This window comes from Lytechinus pictus, chromosome 3, assembly GCF_037042905.1.
Source record: "Lytechinus pictus isolate F3 Inbred chromosome 3, Lp3.0, whole genome shotgun sequence".
Classification (NCBI taxonomy): Eukaryota; Metazoa; Echinodermata; class Echinoidea; order Temnopleuroida; family Toxopneustidae; genus Lytechinus; species Lytechinus pictus.
The window spans coordinates 31401791-31421700 of record NC_087247.1 but is presented as its reverse complement, the minus strand read 5'-3'; the positions used below and the strand labels follow the sequence as shown (position 1 = coordinate 31421700).

At 37.6% G+C, this 19910-nt stretch overlaps 1 protein-coding gene and 2 non-coding genes across 3 annotated transcripts; all 3 read left to right on the top strand.

Moving 5' to 3' along the window:
- The first annotated feature begins 2947 nt into the window (after positions 1 to 2947).
- On the top strand, positions 2948 to 3018 carry TRNAG-GCC (transfer RNA glycine (anticodon GCC)). The gene has a single exon. It is a non-coding gene; the product is annotated as a tRNA-Gly (tRNA).
- A 2421-nt stretch (positions 3019 to 5439) lies between these two features.
- TRNAG-GCC (transfer RNA glycine (anticodon GCC)) lies at positions 5440 to 5510 on the top strand. Its single transcript has one exon. It is a non-coding gene; the product is annotated as a tRNA-Gly (tRNA).
- Positions 5511 to 6671: 1161 nt separating this feature from the next.
- LOC129257449 (uncharacterized) lies at positions 6672 to 19642 on the top strand. The gene is made up of 7 exons (XM_064096817.1): positions 6672 to 7750; positions 10850 to 11023; positions 11658 to 11714; positions 12102 to 12291; positions 13493 to 13671; positions 15296 to 15356; positions 15835 to 19642. Exons 2-7 carry the CDS (start codon positions 10850 to 10852, stop codon positions 17598 to 17600), a joined length of 2427 nt encoding a protein of 808 aa, XP_063952887.1. The 5' UTR covers positions 6672 to 7750; the 3' UTR covers positions 17601 to 19642.
- Positions 19643 to 19910: the final 268 nt, after the last annotated feature.

The window sequence follows — 19910 nt, the reverse complement described above, 5'->3', positions numbered from 1 at the left end:
CAATGGTTAAGATTGGTATATAAAAGAACAATAGATGCGAGTGCGAAGCGCGAGCTGATAATTTTGATATTTCGATCTGAAAAAAATGACAGTTTAATGGACGTTTTTGATAAAGAACAAGATATATATCCAACAAAAGATTATTGCAAATCGAAGCGGGAATTCTTTTGAGGTTAAGAACTGAAAACGGGACATTCTATTCACCTATTTAATCATGAAAAGTATTGGTTTTTGCTACAGAAATGATGCGAGCCGAAGCGCGAGATGAAAATTTTGATATTCCAATCTGAAAAGCGGACATTTTGCGCACGATCTGAAATAAAGAACGAGTAGTGTATCTCAATCTCGCTTGCTGAACATTACAATCTTATTTCATTTTTGCACATCCTGAATTATTGGGGGGGGGGGCAAAACGATATGTTTGCCCCCCCCCCAATATTTTCATTGGTGGGGCGATCGCCCCCCCCCCTTGCCCCCCCCCCCCAGGATCGACGCCTCTGCCTATTACTGTGTCATGCGACCATGTGTCATGGTAGAGTTCCTCATTCTCCCTAGTCAAATTTTCTTTTGTCATACCCAGGGGCAGTTCCAGCTTTCATCATGTAATAGGGGGGGGGGGTGCAAAAATATTTTCATTCACATTTTCCTCGTGGCGGCCTATAAACTCTGTTGTTTTTAGGGGTTAGTCCAAATTAAATTTTCATTCTTAGAAACAAGATAGGGTATTTCATGTGGCCTGAATATTTAAGAACCGTGCGAGCGCGGTGCGCGAGCTGAAATTTTTAATATATGGCCTGCAAAAAGACATGTTCAACTGTTCACAGTGATCCACGAATAGAATTCATCACCAATCCGAAAATGCGATCGCGAAGCGCGATCGAGCTAAAAAAAATATATGATGTATATTTCGACCTGAAACTTGATTTGTAATCATGAGAAGATGGATATATTAACAAAACAATTGATATGAGCGCGAAGCGCTAGCTAAGCACTTTTTGTATGCAAGCGCGAGCTGTTCTGAAAACTGTTCTGAAAAAGGATATGTTAATGGTCTGTTTGCAGTGAATCATAAATAGAACACATTTCTCACTAATCAAATAGAGCGAGCGCGAAGTGCATGCAAGCTGAAAAAAATAAGATATCCGAGCTGAAAACTGGATTGGTTAAAGGGGTACTGCAGGCTGAAAATAATTTGATTTGAACACATTAAGAAAAATCAGACAAACAAAACACTGAAAATTTGATCAAAATCGGACAAGGAATAACAAAGTTTTGGGATTTTTAAGATTTGCATTATTCCGGTGAAACAGTTCTAGGCATGTCTTCATGAATATTCAAAGAACAAACCGATAATGTCATATCCCACTTGTTCTTTTCTATTTTATTATATGAAATTAGGTTTATTAATTTTTTTCCTATGAACCAAAAAAATAACAACTGTTAAGTGCATTAGATATTCATTGTTGCAACTTATTTCTATACAAGGGAGACGTATCATTCACAGATTTCACACAAAGTATGAAAAAAAATTCATGTGATAACATAAGAAAAGGGGAAGTGGGGATCTGACATCATCAGCACATCTAATTAAAATTCACGACGATGTGCATATAACTGTTTTCACAATATATTGTTAAACTTTAAAATTCAATAACTTCGCTATTTGTTATCAGATTTTGATGAAATTTTCAGCATTTTGCTTGGTGGATTTTACTCTATTTATTAAGATATTAATATTTTCAGCCCAGAGCATCCCTTGAAGCACATTTGTAGAACACAGTAAACAGGCACAAGACGAGAGCTGAATATATTTCTTCAGATTTAGATCTAAAAAAACAGGACATTCGAAGCAATTTAACCATGAAGAGGATGGGCATGAAACTAATCAACTGTTGCTGAAAGTTTCTTATTTAACTATAAGAAAATTTGACAACTTAAACACTTCTTGCACTAATGAACACGATGGACATCTAATCAAACAAGTAATGCGAGCGCGAAGCGCGAGCCTGTTTTTATTATAAAAAAAAACATCACAATAACGATCGAGATAAGAGTATACATGTAATTTGACATTTATCTACAAAGACAATTAATGGAGCTCAAAGTCGTACCGAAGAAGAACAAAGTACATGAAGCAGTTGAAACAGCCCTGCGTGACCGGACAGTTTGTCATTTTCCCGATCGACAGGCGTCAGTCCAACACCCCTGCGCTTTTCCAACATCTCAGATTCGGCATCTTTAAGTGCACCGACACACAGGTTTACCTAATCAAAACCTCGTTTATCCCGCCCCTTCTCTTTCTGATTTTTCTCCTTCCTTTTGTTTTAATTTTTCCTTTGTTTTCCTCTTTTTCATTCTTTTCTTCCTCTAATGCTTCTTTCTTTCTTTTTCTCGTACTATTCTTCCCTTTTTTCTTTCCTCTTTCTCCCTTCTTTTTTCCCTCCCGCCCCTTTTCTCCATTTTTCCCGACGGCAACGCAGATTTATACAGGCGATGGGGGGGGGGAAGATTGCAACCCACACCCCACTTTAGTGGCGGCCCTGACTGCCCCCCCCCCCAGCCTAAAGAAGAAAAAAATCAGCTTATGGCGACCCAAAAAAATTGTGCCCCCTTCAAGATTTTTGCCTCCCGAAAACGAATGTTCCGGCTCAACGCCACCCCTGCCCCTGCCCCTCCCCTTCCCAATAGAAAATAGGGCTCGGTCACTCTGGTCCCTTGCTAATATGCCCCAGCACCTTTCAGAACCGGTTAAAGATGCCCTAGGGGAGGCTGAAAGAGAACAGTATGTGGCTATGTCAGTCCAGGAATGTTCTTCTGTTAGGCATACCTGAAGCCGAACCATGCACCCCTCCCCTTCGCTTGCCAAATAAAAAGAACTAAAAACGAAATTGTCGAACAGACCATTTTTTTTTACATGGGGCCTACGTTCCATGAGTAATTCATGTAAGCACTGGTGGTTCAGTGGTAGAATTCTCGCCTGCCACGCGGGTGGCCCGGGTTCGATTCCCGGCCAGTGCAATATTTTGTCTAAATAAGGTAGTATTTATTGTCCAAATAAATAAATGATATTGAACATACAAAACATAACATAGAAAATAATCACATTGATTCACTAAAAAGTCAAACGTACACTGACATATTGACACACTGACAAGTTCTACTGAAACATCAAGAATTTGGACCAAAATGGGAAATTATCCCCAGATGGTCATTTTTATGTACTTTATAGTGAAAACGGGGATGCTTCGGAGAACACTATTTATTTTGCTTTTTGGCTAATAATGATTCATGGATCTAGTCCATTTCTTTTTATTGTGATTAATCATCAAGACTATTGTAATCAATTTATTTCATATCATTTATTAGTTTTTGAAGCATTTCTCAAGAACAAAAATCTGGAAAGAAAATACAGATATAAAATTTGATATCAAGAAAATTATATTATGTATGAGTAACCGATGATGACGACGATTAATATGATTTAATACAGCAATGATAGTCGAAATTATAGAAAATCATAAGAAAGATAAATAATTATATAATTATAAATAATACCACAATTTTATCTTCTCTCCTCCCCCTTTCATCCTGTATTCTATATGCTACTATTTACTACTACTACTACTACTACTACTACTACTACTACTACTACTACTACTACTACTACTACTACTACTTCTATACTACAACTACTACTACTACTGTACTACTACTTCTATTACTACTACTATTACTACTACTACTACTATACTACTACTACTACTACTTCTATACTACAACTACTACTACTATACTACTACTGTACTACTACTACTACTTCTATTACTACTACTATTACTACTACTACTACTATTACTACTACTACTACTATACTACTACTACTACTACTATACTACTACTACCTCGTTTATCCCGCCCCCTTCTCTCTCTGATTTTCTCCTTCCTTTTGTTTTAATTTTTCCTTTGTTTTCCTCTTTTTTATTCTTTTCTTCCTCTAGCTTCTTCCTTTCTTTTTCTCTTTCTCTTCTTCCCTTTTTCTCTTTCCTCTTTCTCCCTTCTTTTTTTCCCTTCCCGCCCCTTTTCTTCATTTTCCCGACGGCAACCCAGATTTATACCGGCGATATCGAGAGTAATGGGGGGGAGATCGCAACCCACACCCCACTTTATTGGTGGCCCTGACTGCCCCCCAGCCCAAATAAAAAAATCAGCTTTTGGCGACCAAAAACTTGTGTCCCCTTCAAGATTTTTGCCTCCCGAAACCGAATGTTCCGGCTCAACGCCAACCCCCTGCCCCCTTCCCTTTCCCGATAGTAATCGGACTCGGTCACTCTGGTCCCTCGCTAATATGCCCCAGCTAGCCCAGCACCTTTCAGAACCGGTTAAAGATGCCCTAGGGGAGGCTGAAAGAGAACAGTATGTTGCTATATCAGTCCATTCATTTTCTTCTTTTAGGCTGGGTTCACATATAAGTATACTATTCGGGTATACGGTGCACGTTTTCGAGGGCACGCGAATTGCTTGAATCGAACAATAGGATTTCCTAATACCGGGTCACATGAGAGGGCACTATACGAAAATGCCGTATAGCTGCGTATAGTATAGTATAGTGGGAATCGTTCTTGTTCGATTTTCGTGCAGCGTATACAGACGTGGCAGGTGGTGTTCTGAATTTCCCTATAATATTTACTGTGTGCGTTGGTTAAATGAGGTAAGTTCAAATGAAATGATTTCTTAGCACATGCCGTCATATTTAAGTTATCCAGCACTTCAGAGTTTATCTCATGCACTTGTTGTATGATTTATGTGGGCTCTGCATTTTTCGTTCTGTCTTTTTTGACCTTGAAATGACTGAAGATACAAGGTCAAAAAGGTCCGCAGCGAAGGCTACTTGAGCTATGTTGTTGTGTATCGCTGAGTCATGTTTAATTAATAACTTGATTATTCTTATAATAAGTCGATAATAATGTGGAAATAGATTTCATTCAAGAAAACATTGTTTATAAAATGATTTATTTATTATTTCACTTTTGCTATGATTTCACAGAGCTGGGATGGGGGAGTAGAATCAAGCTCCCCCCCCTAAAAATGACGTCATGAAAGCAAAAATAGGAATGATTGATAAAATCAATTAGGCTGATACAGGTTTGAAATCTTAAAATATAAATTTGGAAACATAACTACAGTATCCATTTTGAATATTAAAGTAGGACACGCGTGCTACCTTTATGTGACCCGCCATGCCCGTATAGCGTATAGCGAATAGCGAATAGATAATGCCGTATACCGTATACTTCTATGTGAACCCAGCCTTAGGCATACCTGATGCCGAACCCTGCACCCCTCCCCTCGCTTGCCAAATAAAAATAACTCAAAACAAAAATGTCGAACAGACCATTTTTTTTAAACATGGGGCCTGCGTTCCATGAGTAATTCATGTAAGCACTGGTGGTTCAGTGGTAGAATTCTCGCCTGCCACGCGGGTGGCCCGGGTTCGATTCCCGGCCAGTGCAACTTTTTGTCCAAAGAAGTTCATAAGGTATTATTTATTGTCCAAATAAATAAATGGTATTGAATAAACAAAACCTAACATATAAATAAAAAATAATCACATTTACAAAAAGTCAACCACTGACACACTGACAAGTTCTACTGAAACATCAAGAATTTGGACCAAAATGGGAAATTATCCCCAGATGGTCATTTTTATGTACTTTATAGTGAAAACGGGGATGCTTCGGAGAACACTATTTATTTTGCTTTTTGGCTAATAATGATTCATGGATCTAGTCCATTTCTTTTTATTGTGATTAATCATCAAGACTAATGTATTCAATTCATTTCATTTCATTTATCAGTTTTGAAGCATTTATCAAAAACAAAAATCTGGAAAGAAAATACAGATCTAAAATTTGATATAAAGATAATTATATTATGTATGAGTAACCGATGATGACGACGGTGATTATGATTTAATACAGCAATGAAAGTCGTAATTATACAAAAATATAAGAAAGATAAATGATTATATAATTATAAATAATACTACTATTATTCTTCTCTCCTCCCCCTTTCCCTCCTCATCCTATGCTATATGCTACTACTACTACTAATACCAGGGGCCGTGGAAGCGAGGGGGGGGGGCTGAAGTCTGTTTTATGCCTAATTCATGCCTAATACTGCATTTTGTTTTCATTACTTTTTTTAGTTGATAAGCTACTGTGGTTAAGTTAATTCAATGTAACTTTTAAAAAGAAATGCCAAATATTTCTCTGGTGAAGTTCATTTTCGCAAAGGGTGATTAACTTGTGGATTCCCCTTTATTTTTCAGCTTATTTTACTCATCCATCATTCCCATTTTTTTTCCAAGATGGTGCACTGATTCCCATTATCAATCATCAAACAAACTCAATTTTTATGTTTCTTGTCCTTCAGAACATGCCCAAGTGTATATGATTTGATGAACCTGGATATGATTAGGGAAATGTCCCTACTCAGATCCTGGATGTAGAAATGGGGGTTAATATGCCATAGACAATGCAGAAATGCGTCAATGCTGCAAACTTGGAATGGGCTAAAATGCACCACTGTTACGTAACAGAGTGTGTATTCAAAACCGCTGAAGCGCGACCAATGACATTTTTATAGAAGTTAGATCACGAGTTGAGCTTTCCACTTATGAACATTTATTTGAGAATACTACTACATTTTAGAATTAATTCAACCTTATGTCAGAGGGACATTTTTTTTGGGACGCGCTGTACTACTATACAACTACTACTATATACTATACTACTACTATACCACTACTACCACTACTACTACTACTAGCTACTTCTACTATTACTACTACTACTACTACTACTATACTACTACTACTACTATAGACTACTACTACTACTACTACTACTACTACTACTACTACTACTACTATACTACTACTAATACACTACTACTACTACTACTACTACTACTACTACTTCTACTATACTACTATACTACTACTATACTATACTACTACTACTACTACTACTACTACTACTACTACTACTACTAGCTACTACTACTACTACTACTACTACTACTAGCTACTACTACTACTACTTCTACTATTGCTACTACTACTACTACTACTACTATACCACTACGTTACTACCACCACCTAGCTATACGTCTTCTATTTACTATTATATACTAGTAGTGACCACTACTACCACTACTACCGCTATATAGCTAGGCGACTTCCATGCAGTACTACATGCACTCCAAATATCTATTCCCTTATTTTTCCTAATTTTCACTCCCATATATGCCCAATTATGCCTATTACTTCTCGTAGGCCTAATATATGCCCCTTATCTTAAAATTGAGTCATGTGGGTATAGGATAGATGAGCAATTTGTTGTCATTTTTCTTTATTCTAAGTGCCATTTTCGAAAGAGGAAGTGCCCCCCCCCCCCCCACAACTTCTCTCCGATCGGGTTGGGATATCTATAGGTTCATTAAAAAAAAATACCATGGCAACTAAACGCGTGTAGTCGCTGTTTGATGTACCGGTACGAAGCAGTCGATTCAGTTTTTATTTGAAAACGGTGACTGGTTCCGGTCACGGCGGGTACGGGTGGCGTATTATTTTCACAATGTTTGCATGACATCCACGGCAGGAGACGGAGCTAACTAGTTAACTAAAGCCAAAGGCAAATGTTGGGGCGACATTGGAATACATGCCATTTTAAACACAGAGCCGGCCAAGGTAAGAAAAGCTGTAGAGTAATTGTTGTTTTGTTGGTGCTTGGGATTTGATTGGACAGCTTCGCCCTACGCCCGGTAGCGTATAACGGACCGCAGACGACGAGGATGCTACGCGGGGAAGTAGCGGAGCTCCAGACTCTGTAGACAGCTGGCAGCCGTCTGTTTCGAGGAGTTTTTTAACTTTTTTTTTTATTTTTAAATTTCTCCTCGTACACAGACGGCTCGCTAGCGTGCAGCCACCATTAGGGGACTTGCAATGCAAAATCCCCCCGTCGGGGCTCTTCAATTTTTGTCTTTAATGAATAAAAATTTTGAAAATTAAAGCGACCAAAATGCAAATTAATATTCCCTCTTGGCATTAATTGCCAAAAAACGGAGAAAAATCAAGTTAAAAGGAACAAAAACAGTGACTTACCTCGGCTGTCGCGCAAATTCACTTCCCCGTTTTGTCCGATCTTAGTTAAGTACATAAACATATGGCCATTGAGTCCCCTGTACAGATCGCGCTAGAACTTCGGTCTCTGTATTTGGTGAGTGAAGCCAACGGAGTTCAGCTGAACAACCAACATAACAGAGACCGAAGCTTTTGGTCTACAGACTCTGCGACATGGCCATGCCCATGGCATGGGCCGGGCCCTTATTAATATTATGAATGAAGCCTCATGGGGGCCCCATGTCTTGCACCTGAACATGGATTTTTCTTTATTTCACAAAATTGTTAGTTGCTAATCCTAATGTTCCTTATAATATGCTAATGAGTAACCCAGGGAGCTCCGGCCAGCGAAGCGGCCCGGCCGCTTTGCGGGCCGGATCGAACTTCCTGCCCCTGCCCTGGCCTGGGTTATAGCTACTGTCTATGAGTAACTTAGGATGGGGGGTCGGGTGTCCGGACACTTTATATTTTTGAAGCCTTCTTTTTTGTCTTTGTATTACACTAAAAATATGAATTCAATACTTGTAATCATCTTCTATTTTGTTCTTTATAATATTTCCTAACATTTTGTATAGTGAGTGATTGTATTACCGACTGGCCTTGTATTACCGAACGCGCGCATCATACGCATCAGAAAATAATTTCATACGCTCAAAATTTTGCAACATCCTTTCAAAGAGAACTTGAATAGAGAGATGATGAAAATTATTGGTAAAAAACACATTTTCAAAGTCTTAATATTAAAAAAAAAAAAAATATGGTCAAAATAGCTCATCAGTGATTTTGTTGTTTTCTCAACTTTTCCCATAGAAAACACACGTTCGGTAATACGATACCTTTTTCAAGTGACCAAAATATTTCACATGCGAAGAGGGGTCCGATTGGAAGCTAATATCGTAAAAAGGAAAAACGATTTCGGCAAAATTTTTACATATTTATATTTTGTAGGTAATTGTGTATTTATGGTGAAAGTTTGGTGAATTTTATGAGAATAATGTGTTTGATATGATTGAATTCATGAAAAGTGTTCGGTAATACGATCCACTACCATACTAAAAAATTACGAAACTTCGCTTGTAAATTTTTCCAAATGACTTTCTAAAATTGATCGTCCGGACACACAACCTGTCCGGACACACAACAACTGGGTATACGGTAGGTGCACCAAACATTTTCATAAAAAAATATTAATTTTCTTGGAAAAAACCTTGGCCAGCACCAGAATTTTTTTTTCAGATTGAACAAAAAAATAATGCCCCATGTTTGTGCACCCATTCATTTTACACATGATTTGGGGATTTTGATTAAAGGCTGCATTTTTTAGGCCATCACATCAAATGCCTGAAATTCAATATTTTTCCATTTTGAGTCGGATTTTTAACGAATTCATTTCTAACTTAAGCATTGCAGATTAGCAGTTGTAAATTTTGTTGTCATTGCGTCTCTTCTTTCAGTAGTATCGCGTAGATACGCATAAGCGCAGACAAGCGGCACAGCGCAGACATAAGTTGGGGCACCTTATTCATTCTATGTATTGGTGAGTGGAGCTAACGTAGTTCAGCAGCTAGCGGAACAACTAATGTACAGAGACTGAAGCTTTTGGTGTAACGTTTCATCTTAAAGTGACACTAGCTGCAACAATCAATATCGCATTAGAAATCAGGCTGGTCATGCTGATGTAGGCTATGGCACATTTCTGATCTAGATTTGAATTTTCCCATTCACCTAACTTGGAGATCTACTCCAGCCCTAATTCACCCTAATCAGTAATGACTGATGAATTAAAATCTAGTTTTAAATTCTTTTTTGTTTTCTATCAGACATTGATAGCCTATATAATATTTTCACAACAATGATATTGGTACATACAATTTTTATATGGTTTACTGATTCTATCTTGGTATTAATTAGTCCAATCATAAAGATATTTCATTTTCCAGCTCATTAACACACATATCTATTATTTATTATTATTATTTATTATTAGATGTACATGCAGTCTGCAACCTCCTTGTCTCTGTTCAGTCTATATGCAACACACAAAGCACACTTTAAAAAAAAGTCTTTTAAATAGACCCTAATCATTATTTTAACAAAATATGTTTTACTTTTCTTTCATTGTAATCTTGGTGATTGTTTGTCTGTTTTTGTTTTGTTTGCCCTTGTGCTAAAAAAATACTTTCCTGCTAGGCCCTCTGTTTGTGGAAAGTAAAAAATATAGACCACATTCTTTAAAAAAAAAAAGTATATTTTAAAGAAATCAATTTATTTTTTGGCCAAGGCATATTATCATCCAGTATATGAATAACTAGCAGAAACATACTGCAAACAAATCAGGCACTGACCAACTGGACAGGAATAACCATTTTTTCTGGGGATTTATATAACAGTTTCTGACATTTTACGAGGTGAGTGGAGCCAACGTAGTTCAGCGGATCAACCAATGTACAGAGACTGAAGTTTTTGGTCTACTCATCAACTAGATTTCAAGAGAAATTAAGCAAAAATTTTCCAAACATTTCCATTCTTATTTTGGCACACGTGTGTCCATAACCTTGTACATTGGATAACTGGGTAATGTATTTGTGTTGGTCTATGGCTATTAGAACCCAAAAGATACAGAATACCATACTTATTCATTCATCCTTTCAAAATGTCTTCTTTCAGATGGCGCAAAAGCTCCTATGTTGTACAGACAACCTTCTTTTGTTACCAGTATGCGGGGTGTTCATGACTCTACTTGGCCTGGTCCTACTGATCATCTATCTCGTTGCAAGAGGCATAACGTCATCGCTCTATCTCGTGGATGCACCAATACCAGCATACCTGACTGCACTTCTAGTGAGTATAAAGTTTGATTATTGCTGGTCAGCCGGTAAACTGTTTGATATGGCAGGATGTGATTACAAATTTTTAAAGTCAGCAAATATAGAAATAGTATATGAAAAAAAACCTGATCGTAAATGACATTCACTTGCCCATCCACCCCCACACATTCAAAAATATTATGATAAAGAATAAAAGGAAGCATGGAAGAATGAATTTAAATAATCTGAAAAAAGCAATTTCCCTAAACAACATACATTTAAAAGTCAGTTTTATGTAGCAATTCTATTCTATTGTAATGGTATGGTACTAGCTGAAAGATGGAAATAATTGAGTATGTTCCACTCCATTGCAATTTTTTTTTGGTTTTTTTTTGGGGGGGTGATTTTGTTGTTGAAAAAATGTTCAGCTAAAATTGTTGTCTTATTACAGACCATCAGTCACATCACCCTCACACATAGTATTTGTTTATTTGAATGACAGACATCTGATACAAGTTTTGGGTCACAGTTGTCAAAGATGATGGAGGGCAGCAAGCCATGGGAGAAGTTAATTCTCATATTGAATTTATAGAGTAATTGATCAAAAACTAGATTAGGGCTTCATTTCATATTTCTGAACAAAATTATCTATCTTCTTTTTTTTTCAGACTATTGCCATAGGTGTTTTCTTAATAGTTCTTTTGAAGAAGAGACATGTCATTTTGGTGAGTATTAAAAAAATGAAGTGATAAAAGTGTTTGTAGAATTAAACTTGGCTTGATATGAAAAAAAGAAATATGGAGAGCATAATGGGTTGCTCAGAGCTTTCATTTTGGATGTCATGTGCATTGATTTGCATTGTATTCAACTTCTATTTTATCTCAGTTCTAATAAGGCAATAGTGCTTTGCCACTTTTTGACATTCATATCATTCGCAAATGTGTGTGAGTGTATCTCACATGAAAATATTTCAATATTGTGAGTCCTATTTCTGTGAAGCCCCATTTCTTTGAATAGAACCCTGAGAAATATTGCAATATTGTGCATCCCCATTTCTGTGTACATGTACAAAATTTATTCATCTCTCCATCTCTTTTTGATCTACGACTTAGGTATGCCTGACGATATTGGCAAGCGTGATTGACCTGATAGTGTGTATCGTCCACACCATCACTGCTGCTCTGGTTTCCATCCCGTTCCTTGGAAGCTTCTCTGTGTGTGTCCTGAGAGCGACCAGCTCCGAATGCCAGTGTTATATTCTAGGGGATGGCAGTACCAATAGCACTGTCATTGTACCTGGAGGTAGGTGAAAGGATGTATTTATACAACTCCCAAGAATGTTCTGTAATCTGATTGGTCCAAATCGGATCACATGATATTCAGGGAATTGCACTATGGCATCCAAAATGCACTATCCTGCACTCTGACATACTAAATGTACTGTCCTGCACTCTGACGTCATACCAAATGCACTATCCTGCACTCTGATGTCAGAGTGCAGGATAGTGCAAGGTCTGGAATAATCTAGAATTTAGATCAAAATAGCATTCAGGCAATTAAGTAACATGGGGGAGGGGGGAGGTTGTATAAAACAAACAATGCATGCATTCTTGTTTATAGAGGACCTAAATAATGAACTCTGTGCTCGACTTGCTAAATGGATATACCGCACCCGGTCCTGCAGACCTCGTTGCGGTATATATATCCATTGGCTCTTCTCGCACATCGTTCATTTTTTGGCCCTGAATGCACGGGCTTACGTGCATTATTTGTATAATATTTACTTTGTCTACTTATCAGATATTCCAATTCCACAAGTGCTAAACCAATTGAAAGTTATTCTTCTATTACATTCTTCAATAAATCCAATAGTGCAAACTTTTCAATCCTTGATGGCAACCCAGTTAGGGTACTTGCAGTTCATCTTAAAGATTTGGTAAATTGCTGATTGGTCAATACTCTCTTCATCTACTTTCAGTTTCATCTCATCCCACATGGTTTTATCCTAGTTTGTATACATCTAGGGAGGTGTTTCACAAAGATTTATTTATGACTTAGAGTCACACTTAAATGCTGACACGTATGTCACACAATGCACAATCTTATTAATACACAGTAGCGGGCATCCTCTTTGCATGATCTGACCAATGTGGTCGTGCCTTTTATAACGCCCGCAACGAGGCATGTACATGTAGGTACAACTCTAAGTCATACCTAAATCTTTGTGAAACACCCCCTAGTTCTAACATTTGATCTAATTATTTAGCCCATTTTGTCTAATTTTCAGTTAGGTTGTACTAAATTCATATAAAATCAACTTGGTCTAACAAAACTTAGACTAAGTGATTAGATGAACTGTTTATGAACCAAGTTTACATTTGACAAAGAAGTAAATGAAGCACCATAGATAGCAGAAATGGCATGTCATGCGAAAGTTGGCAACCTCATAACACAATGACTTTACTTGCTCAAAATATTGTAATTTATCCTTGTCACTTTCCAGATGAAACTAAGCACTATACCTTCCAAGATGTGAAAAGTTGTGGCTCTATCGAGGTTGCTCTAAGGGACTTCCTGTATACCCTATCAATTGTGTACAGCTTTGGTGCCATTGGTTGTTTGGTCTCTGCCATCCTTTCAACACTACTACTATGCAGCAATAGAAGGTCTAGCAAAGATGAGGTGAGTCAATACTGGGAAATGTTTATGCTTCTCTGGGCATGTTGCGCTCTATTGGTTCCGACTCTTGTCTTTCAATCAAAGGGTCATAGGTTCAAATCCCTGCTATTGCATGTTTTCCTTCAGCAAGAAAATTTCCACATTGTGCTGCACTCAACCCAGGTGAGGTGAATTTGTATCCGACATGATTAATTCCTTGTATGCACTGAGTGTTGTAAATGGCAGCTTGAGCTAAGGCTGGGGTAATAATAATAGTGCACCTCAGAATAGATTATATCTAGAAAGATGTCAATTATTATTACTACTAAGTTTGAAAAAGCACACATCTAGTTTAGAGTTCAGTTCATAGGGCTACTGGTTATTGTTCAGCTATATCTGGCATAAGGAAGTTTAAATTTGTTGATGGCCGTGTTTATGCTTCCACTTTTCAGGCCAGAATCAGCGTTTCCATACGTGATTAGTCCAAAACACGGTTGCGTCCATGATTACTTTCATTTAAATGACGTTTCAAATCGCCGATCGTAAACTCACAAAAAAGTGCATTTGTAAACGTCGTTTGACCAGAATCAAGGCTTTCTGGGGAAGTATAAACAGAACCACGATCGTAAACGTGTTAAAATGACGTCGTTTGGTACATTCTTCCGGTGAGATGAAAATCCGTGGGCAAATACAACCTCAATGCTCCATAGTCGCATGTTACCTCCGCGGAATTACCTCTCATCTCCCTTGTTTTTGCATGTGTGATAATTGATTTAAGTACTGTTACTAGTTTCTCTTCCAATTTGTCATCACGTTGAGGGATGTTAAAAAAAAAGAACCTGGAACATGAGTTATAATGAGGAGACATTGCCAGATGCCCCAGTAGCATAAACAAATAGATATTTTATTATTTTATTATGTATACCTCTAATATTCTTTATTTTTTCTCACTATTATCCTCACCATGGTGGAAATTATATGGCTATGTCAATAAGCTCCATGCAATGACAAAATTGTTCAATGTTTATATAACATTCGACGTACCTTCCCCATAACAACACTCGGAAAAAAAACTTTCAAAAAAGGGTGCGCCCAATTTGACCTCGCTTTCCTGCTCAACGAAAAGTACGATGCGAAGCCAGTTAGAGATCATGATTTCGCCTCTGAAAAGTTAAGCATAAACAGCACTCCCAGAACCACGTTTACGATCGGCGTTTTGAATCGACGTTTGAAAACGCTGATTCTGTCCTTGCAATGGAAGCATAAACACTCCCTAATACTCATTCAGAGTTCTATCCGTTTGGTCTCATCCCACATGGTCTAATCCTATTTCTCCTTCAACCAGTTCATCTACAAACCATTAGGCCTATTTGCCATATGGAAAGTGATAAGCATAACACTTTGATCCATTTCATAAAGACTTACAACTATGGTAACTTTGCCATAATGGCAACATCCATGGTAACAGGGCTCAACAGTCAATCAAAATCACGGTTGTCATGGTAGTTGCAATGATGTCAAAGTTACCATACTTAAATAACTCTATGAAATGGGGATATGATCAAAACTTTTTTTTCATAGATTGTATTTGTGGACTTTTTTTTCCTGCTTTATATGTTGTTTTGCCTATTTCTTTTTTTGAATTCAGGTTGAAGAGGAAGTTCTTCCTTCAAGAGAAAGAAGCAATCAACAGACAAACCAACATGAAGGTAATTGAATTTAATTCAGCAACCTTCGCTCTAAACCTTTAATGTAAATTAAAGTTTTGCAGCAGTCATTTATTCTCTTTATTCATTTTCCATTATTTACAAAGAGCTTTGAGACTGAACTTGCTTATGGCTAGCTGTTTTATATTTTTACGTTCTTAACCCTCATAATACTGAGGAGTTTTAGTCTTGTCACTCCGAGGGGAGGGGGGGTATGATTGAAAACTATTTTTTGACAGTGACACTTTATAAATATTTATCAATTTCATAAAACAGATAGCCAGTAATTTTCTCTGACAACCGTTATTTCATGTCCGGTTTGAGCAGAGGCATGGATGGATAAGAATCAATCTCATGTGTATTCTGAGAAACCGTTATTTTGGAATGCAAAGGTGGTAGTCCTGTCCTGTTGGCATTGTCAAATAGGCAGATTTGCTGTATTGTAACTCGTTACCTTTTCATCTTTTTTCTCCCCAAACAGAAGAAACTCGAGGAAGAAGCAGTACTGCTCAAAGACCTTTGGAGGAAGCAACCAGCCAAGGGACACCTGTACAGTCTGGATCGGGAAATGAAGCCGTGTTGACTCACCAAGGTGCCAGGGCTCAGAACTCAGTAGGAAGAACACCTGAAAGACCAGTGAGAAGAGCAGAAAGTGTTGGAAGATCTCCTGAAAGGCCAGTGAGAAGAACAGCTAGTGTGAACTCTCCAACACGTGGTGTAACCATACATGAAGCAGTTACGCCAAGCAACCTTGCTGGATCTGCTCTACGCATCCATTCTCTTGGTCCAGCGAGTGGGGAAAGTGGTGTGAGACAGAGACCGAGACCTCCTCTCCTGGTCCGCAGTGGCTACCTTCAGAGTCATGTCAATGGGCCCAGAATACCAGTCTATACGGTCCATGGGTCCAATGAGTCCTACATATCCCTCGTAGACCTACCTAAACTGCAGCTGCCTGCGCTTAGTCAGGTTCCAGCCTATGTTCGAGAACTACCAGGTCTTCCTAATTATGAGCCCCCACCATACAGCCCCACTGCAGAAATACCAGAGAGACCTGACTCTGAGGAGCAAACAATCCCTTCACCTCCAGTACGACAATGTTTGTTTGGAGAAGATGCTAACTCAGAACAAAATGAATTCCAGGAATTAGAGCTTCAAGCTTCAACGGTAACTGACCCCATTAGAGCAAGAGAAGAACTTGAAGGAGATTCTGCAGATGAACAGATACCACAAGAAACAGATGTAGCATTGGAAACTTCAAACCCACCGAATTGTTTCGTGCAGGAGAATAACATCGATCCAGACCCTCTTGTATCAGAAGAAACTAATGTTACAACCCTACACCTTGCCATTCCGGAGGCTAATGAAAATATTGTGGATGCAGGAATCGCCAATCCAGTGTTTGAGGGGGAGGAAACAGATATTGTGGAAGACATTAATCAGCCACCGGATATTCTGATGGAGGCGATCGAATCAGCAAGGTCAAGCTTGAACACATCCACAAATATTCAAGATGCTCCTGTAAATTTCACACCACAGGACTCCGGAAGGACAGCACCTACAGTCCGAGTTTCAGGGTTGATCTCTCATGAGAATTCCACTGACTCCTATGCAGATGTAACATTAAGAACTTCAGAAATTGAACAGGATAAAAGGCAAAATCCTCAAAATGATGTGAACCGCCCAAAGAGATCGACACGATTGCAACATCGAACCACAAATGCCCAAGAATGTTCTCTTGAGCCTCCGCAGAGACATTCAGGTCTTGCAAGTGATCAAGTAAGGGGAAAAACTTTGAAAACCCCTCCAGTCAATATCAGTCCGGACGCTAGATCCAGGGAAGTTAGAAGGAGTAGAAGTTTGTGTGCTTCTAGGAATGCGGGGCCTGATCAGCCGCTTCAGGAGATTCCGTCCTCATCAAATAAAGGCAAAAGACGTTCTGATACCTACGGTAGAAAGAGAAATGTGGAGAATGGTGCTAAGAGAAAGGATTACTGGCATGTGGGTGAAGAAAGTAGTGGTTTGCGATATAAGCCCACCGCATCAGAAATCAAAGTCGATCCTGAACTAGCCCTACAGAGAAGCTATGATTATGTTAGGTCAAGACGGCCTATTAAAGTATCAAGTGGTGAAAATGACATCAGTATTGTGGAAGAGGCAAGTTCTTTTTCAACCAAAAACTCTTCAAAAAAGAGGAAGAAACCAAAGGAATCAAGAAGGACTGTTACACAAGCTGAGAGTAGAATTTAAAGGAGATAAATAAATTGCACAGCTAGTAATGGTGCTAAACAAGAGTTACAGGCATGTGCCTGACGAAAACAAAAGTCAGATTTGGACTTTATTTTCTCCAAATTACATTCCTCAACGTTGTATTGCAACACAACGATTTAGACAAGTATGTCTAAATAGTAATATATGAACAGTATTTTTTTCACGTTACATTTATTTTGGACAACAATATTATGGACATGCATGTATAAAGTACAGTATATTAACATTATTGATTTTTTTTACATCCAAAGCACCCCTCCCCAAAACGTGTTAATGGTGCATGTTGAATTACTGGACCCCCCATGCCTGCCTCATTTCAGAACTGTTACTCTACTACTCAAATTGAGTTAAAAGAGAGTCAGTGGCCTGTATTCTTAGTCTGGTTTAAATTACGCCATGGGTCTAGCTCTGTGCTTGAATTATGGGAAGCCAAAATCATTCAAATTTTTATTACATTGTAAATATATGTTTACTGCACTCTTTCCTAATATGTTTATGGTGAATATAACACTCTTCTTTCCAGACAGTTCAGAATTATTTTTTTGTCAAATGAGCTGATAAATCAGACCTGTACTGTAAGGGATTTGTCTCAATTGGCTATCCATAGTTGAACCACAACTTTAGACCAGAGTTTGAATTAAAACCGAATACAGAATACGGAGTCAAAACAGAACGCAAAGATGACTCAAGTGTTTATAATTTTAAATAAAAAAATATTTGCCGAGTTGAATACAAAACATGCAATTGCTTAGAAATTAGCAAAATAAGAAGTTAGGGGTTTTCAAAGCAACAATTATACACTTTCCCTGCATGTGCCAATCTGTGTTGGCGATCTTCAACGTGATAATCAAAATATGTTTATTATACCAGACTCCAGATTTATGATATAGTGGCAATTATTGATTTTAAAGCGTTTAATCCCCCGACATTCATTGTTCGCTCCAATTACATTAGTTTAGCTCAAAAGAAATATTCATTTCTATGCAGAATTGTTCAACCCCTTTGGTACAATGAGTCTTTATTTTTGTAAAATTCTTATTTACAATTTTGATTCTTTATGGAATAAAACATCATTGTAACATCAACCAAATCATACATCAAATTCAAGACAAGGCTATATATAGCTTTCAATTTAATCAGCATTAGTAATTATGTTCATTTATGTATGAACAAATATGGTCAGATATGGCAAATAAAAGGTCATTTCAATTTTGTAAATCATGTAAGAAGTGTAATATTCAGAGTGTTATTATATTTACCTATGACAATAGTTATTTTATTTGTTCACTGTATAAAATGCTGTATCAATATTTGGTCACCTTGATGAAAGAGGCTCCTGTATACCCATATTTATATATTTATATATGGTGTGTGTGTGTTTATATATGAAATAAAGCTTTTATTTTTGTAGACATTTAAAGTGCACATTATACTATCATATATTTAGCACATCTACATTGTAATCAAGTTCAGCCAGTTTTTCTTTTTATGTTTACCTAAAATTGGATACCATAAAATGGGGTGAATAGGATAGTTCTGTCACATTTTGCCAAAAAAACTGATTGTTACATCACAAATTGCAAATATCTTTGTCTCAACAAATGTCCGTCCATGATACCTATGTATTGGCTTGTGAATAATACTAGGCCGTTACTTAAGGCCTTTTGATTGGTCATGTGGCTGTTGTCTACGATTGATTTTCATTGGCATGATCATTCGTAAAAATGAGCTCTTTGATCAATCGCTAGCGGCAAAGCTTTTTGTTATGAGGCTGTGTTATGTATTCAATTTTTATATGCATTGTGTGACTGTTCCAATGCAAGCAAGTAGGAACAGACCGAAACATTTTTTTAATAAAATTTTTCCTGAAATGTTACCAAGATATCAATATTCATTATGCTGCGATATTGCATTTTCATTATGCAAGGATTGGGCAAGACAATAATAATGGGGGGGGGGGGGAATGTTTTGTAATGTCAGCTTTTTGTACATGAAAAAATAAAACATGCAATGAAAATGAGAAAAAAATCTGCCTTGTTTGTTTTTGTGTGTGTGTTTTTTTCCTTTTGTTCAATCATAACTATCAATGGTTCAGTGATCATGACATATTTCATAATTTTCTGGAGCTGAGATGTGCTTTTTCATTTGAGATAAAATTATGGTACCTATCATTGGATTTATTCATTTTGACAGGAAATGAAATATAAATCTAATTGCGGCCCCCGTTCAAAAGTTAATACGACAACACTGGAGACAGTCATCCAAGTGAATGAATTGAATTAAATTGGA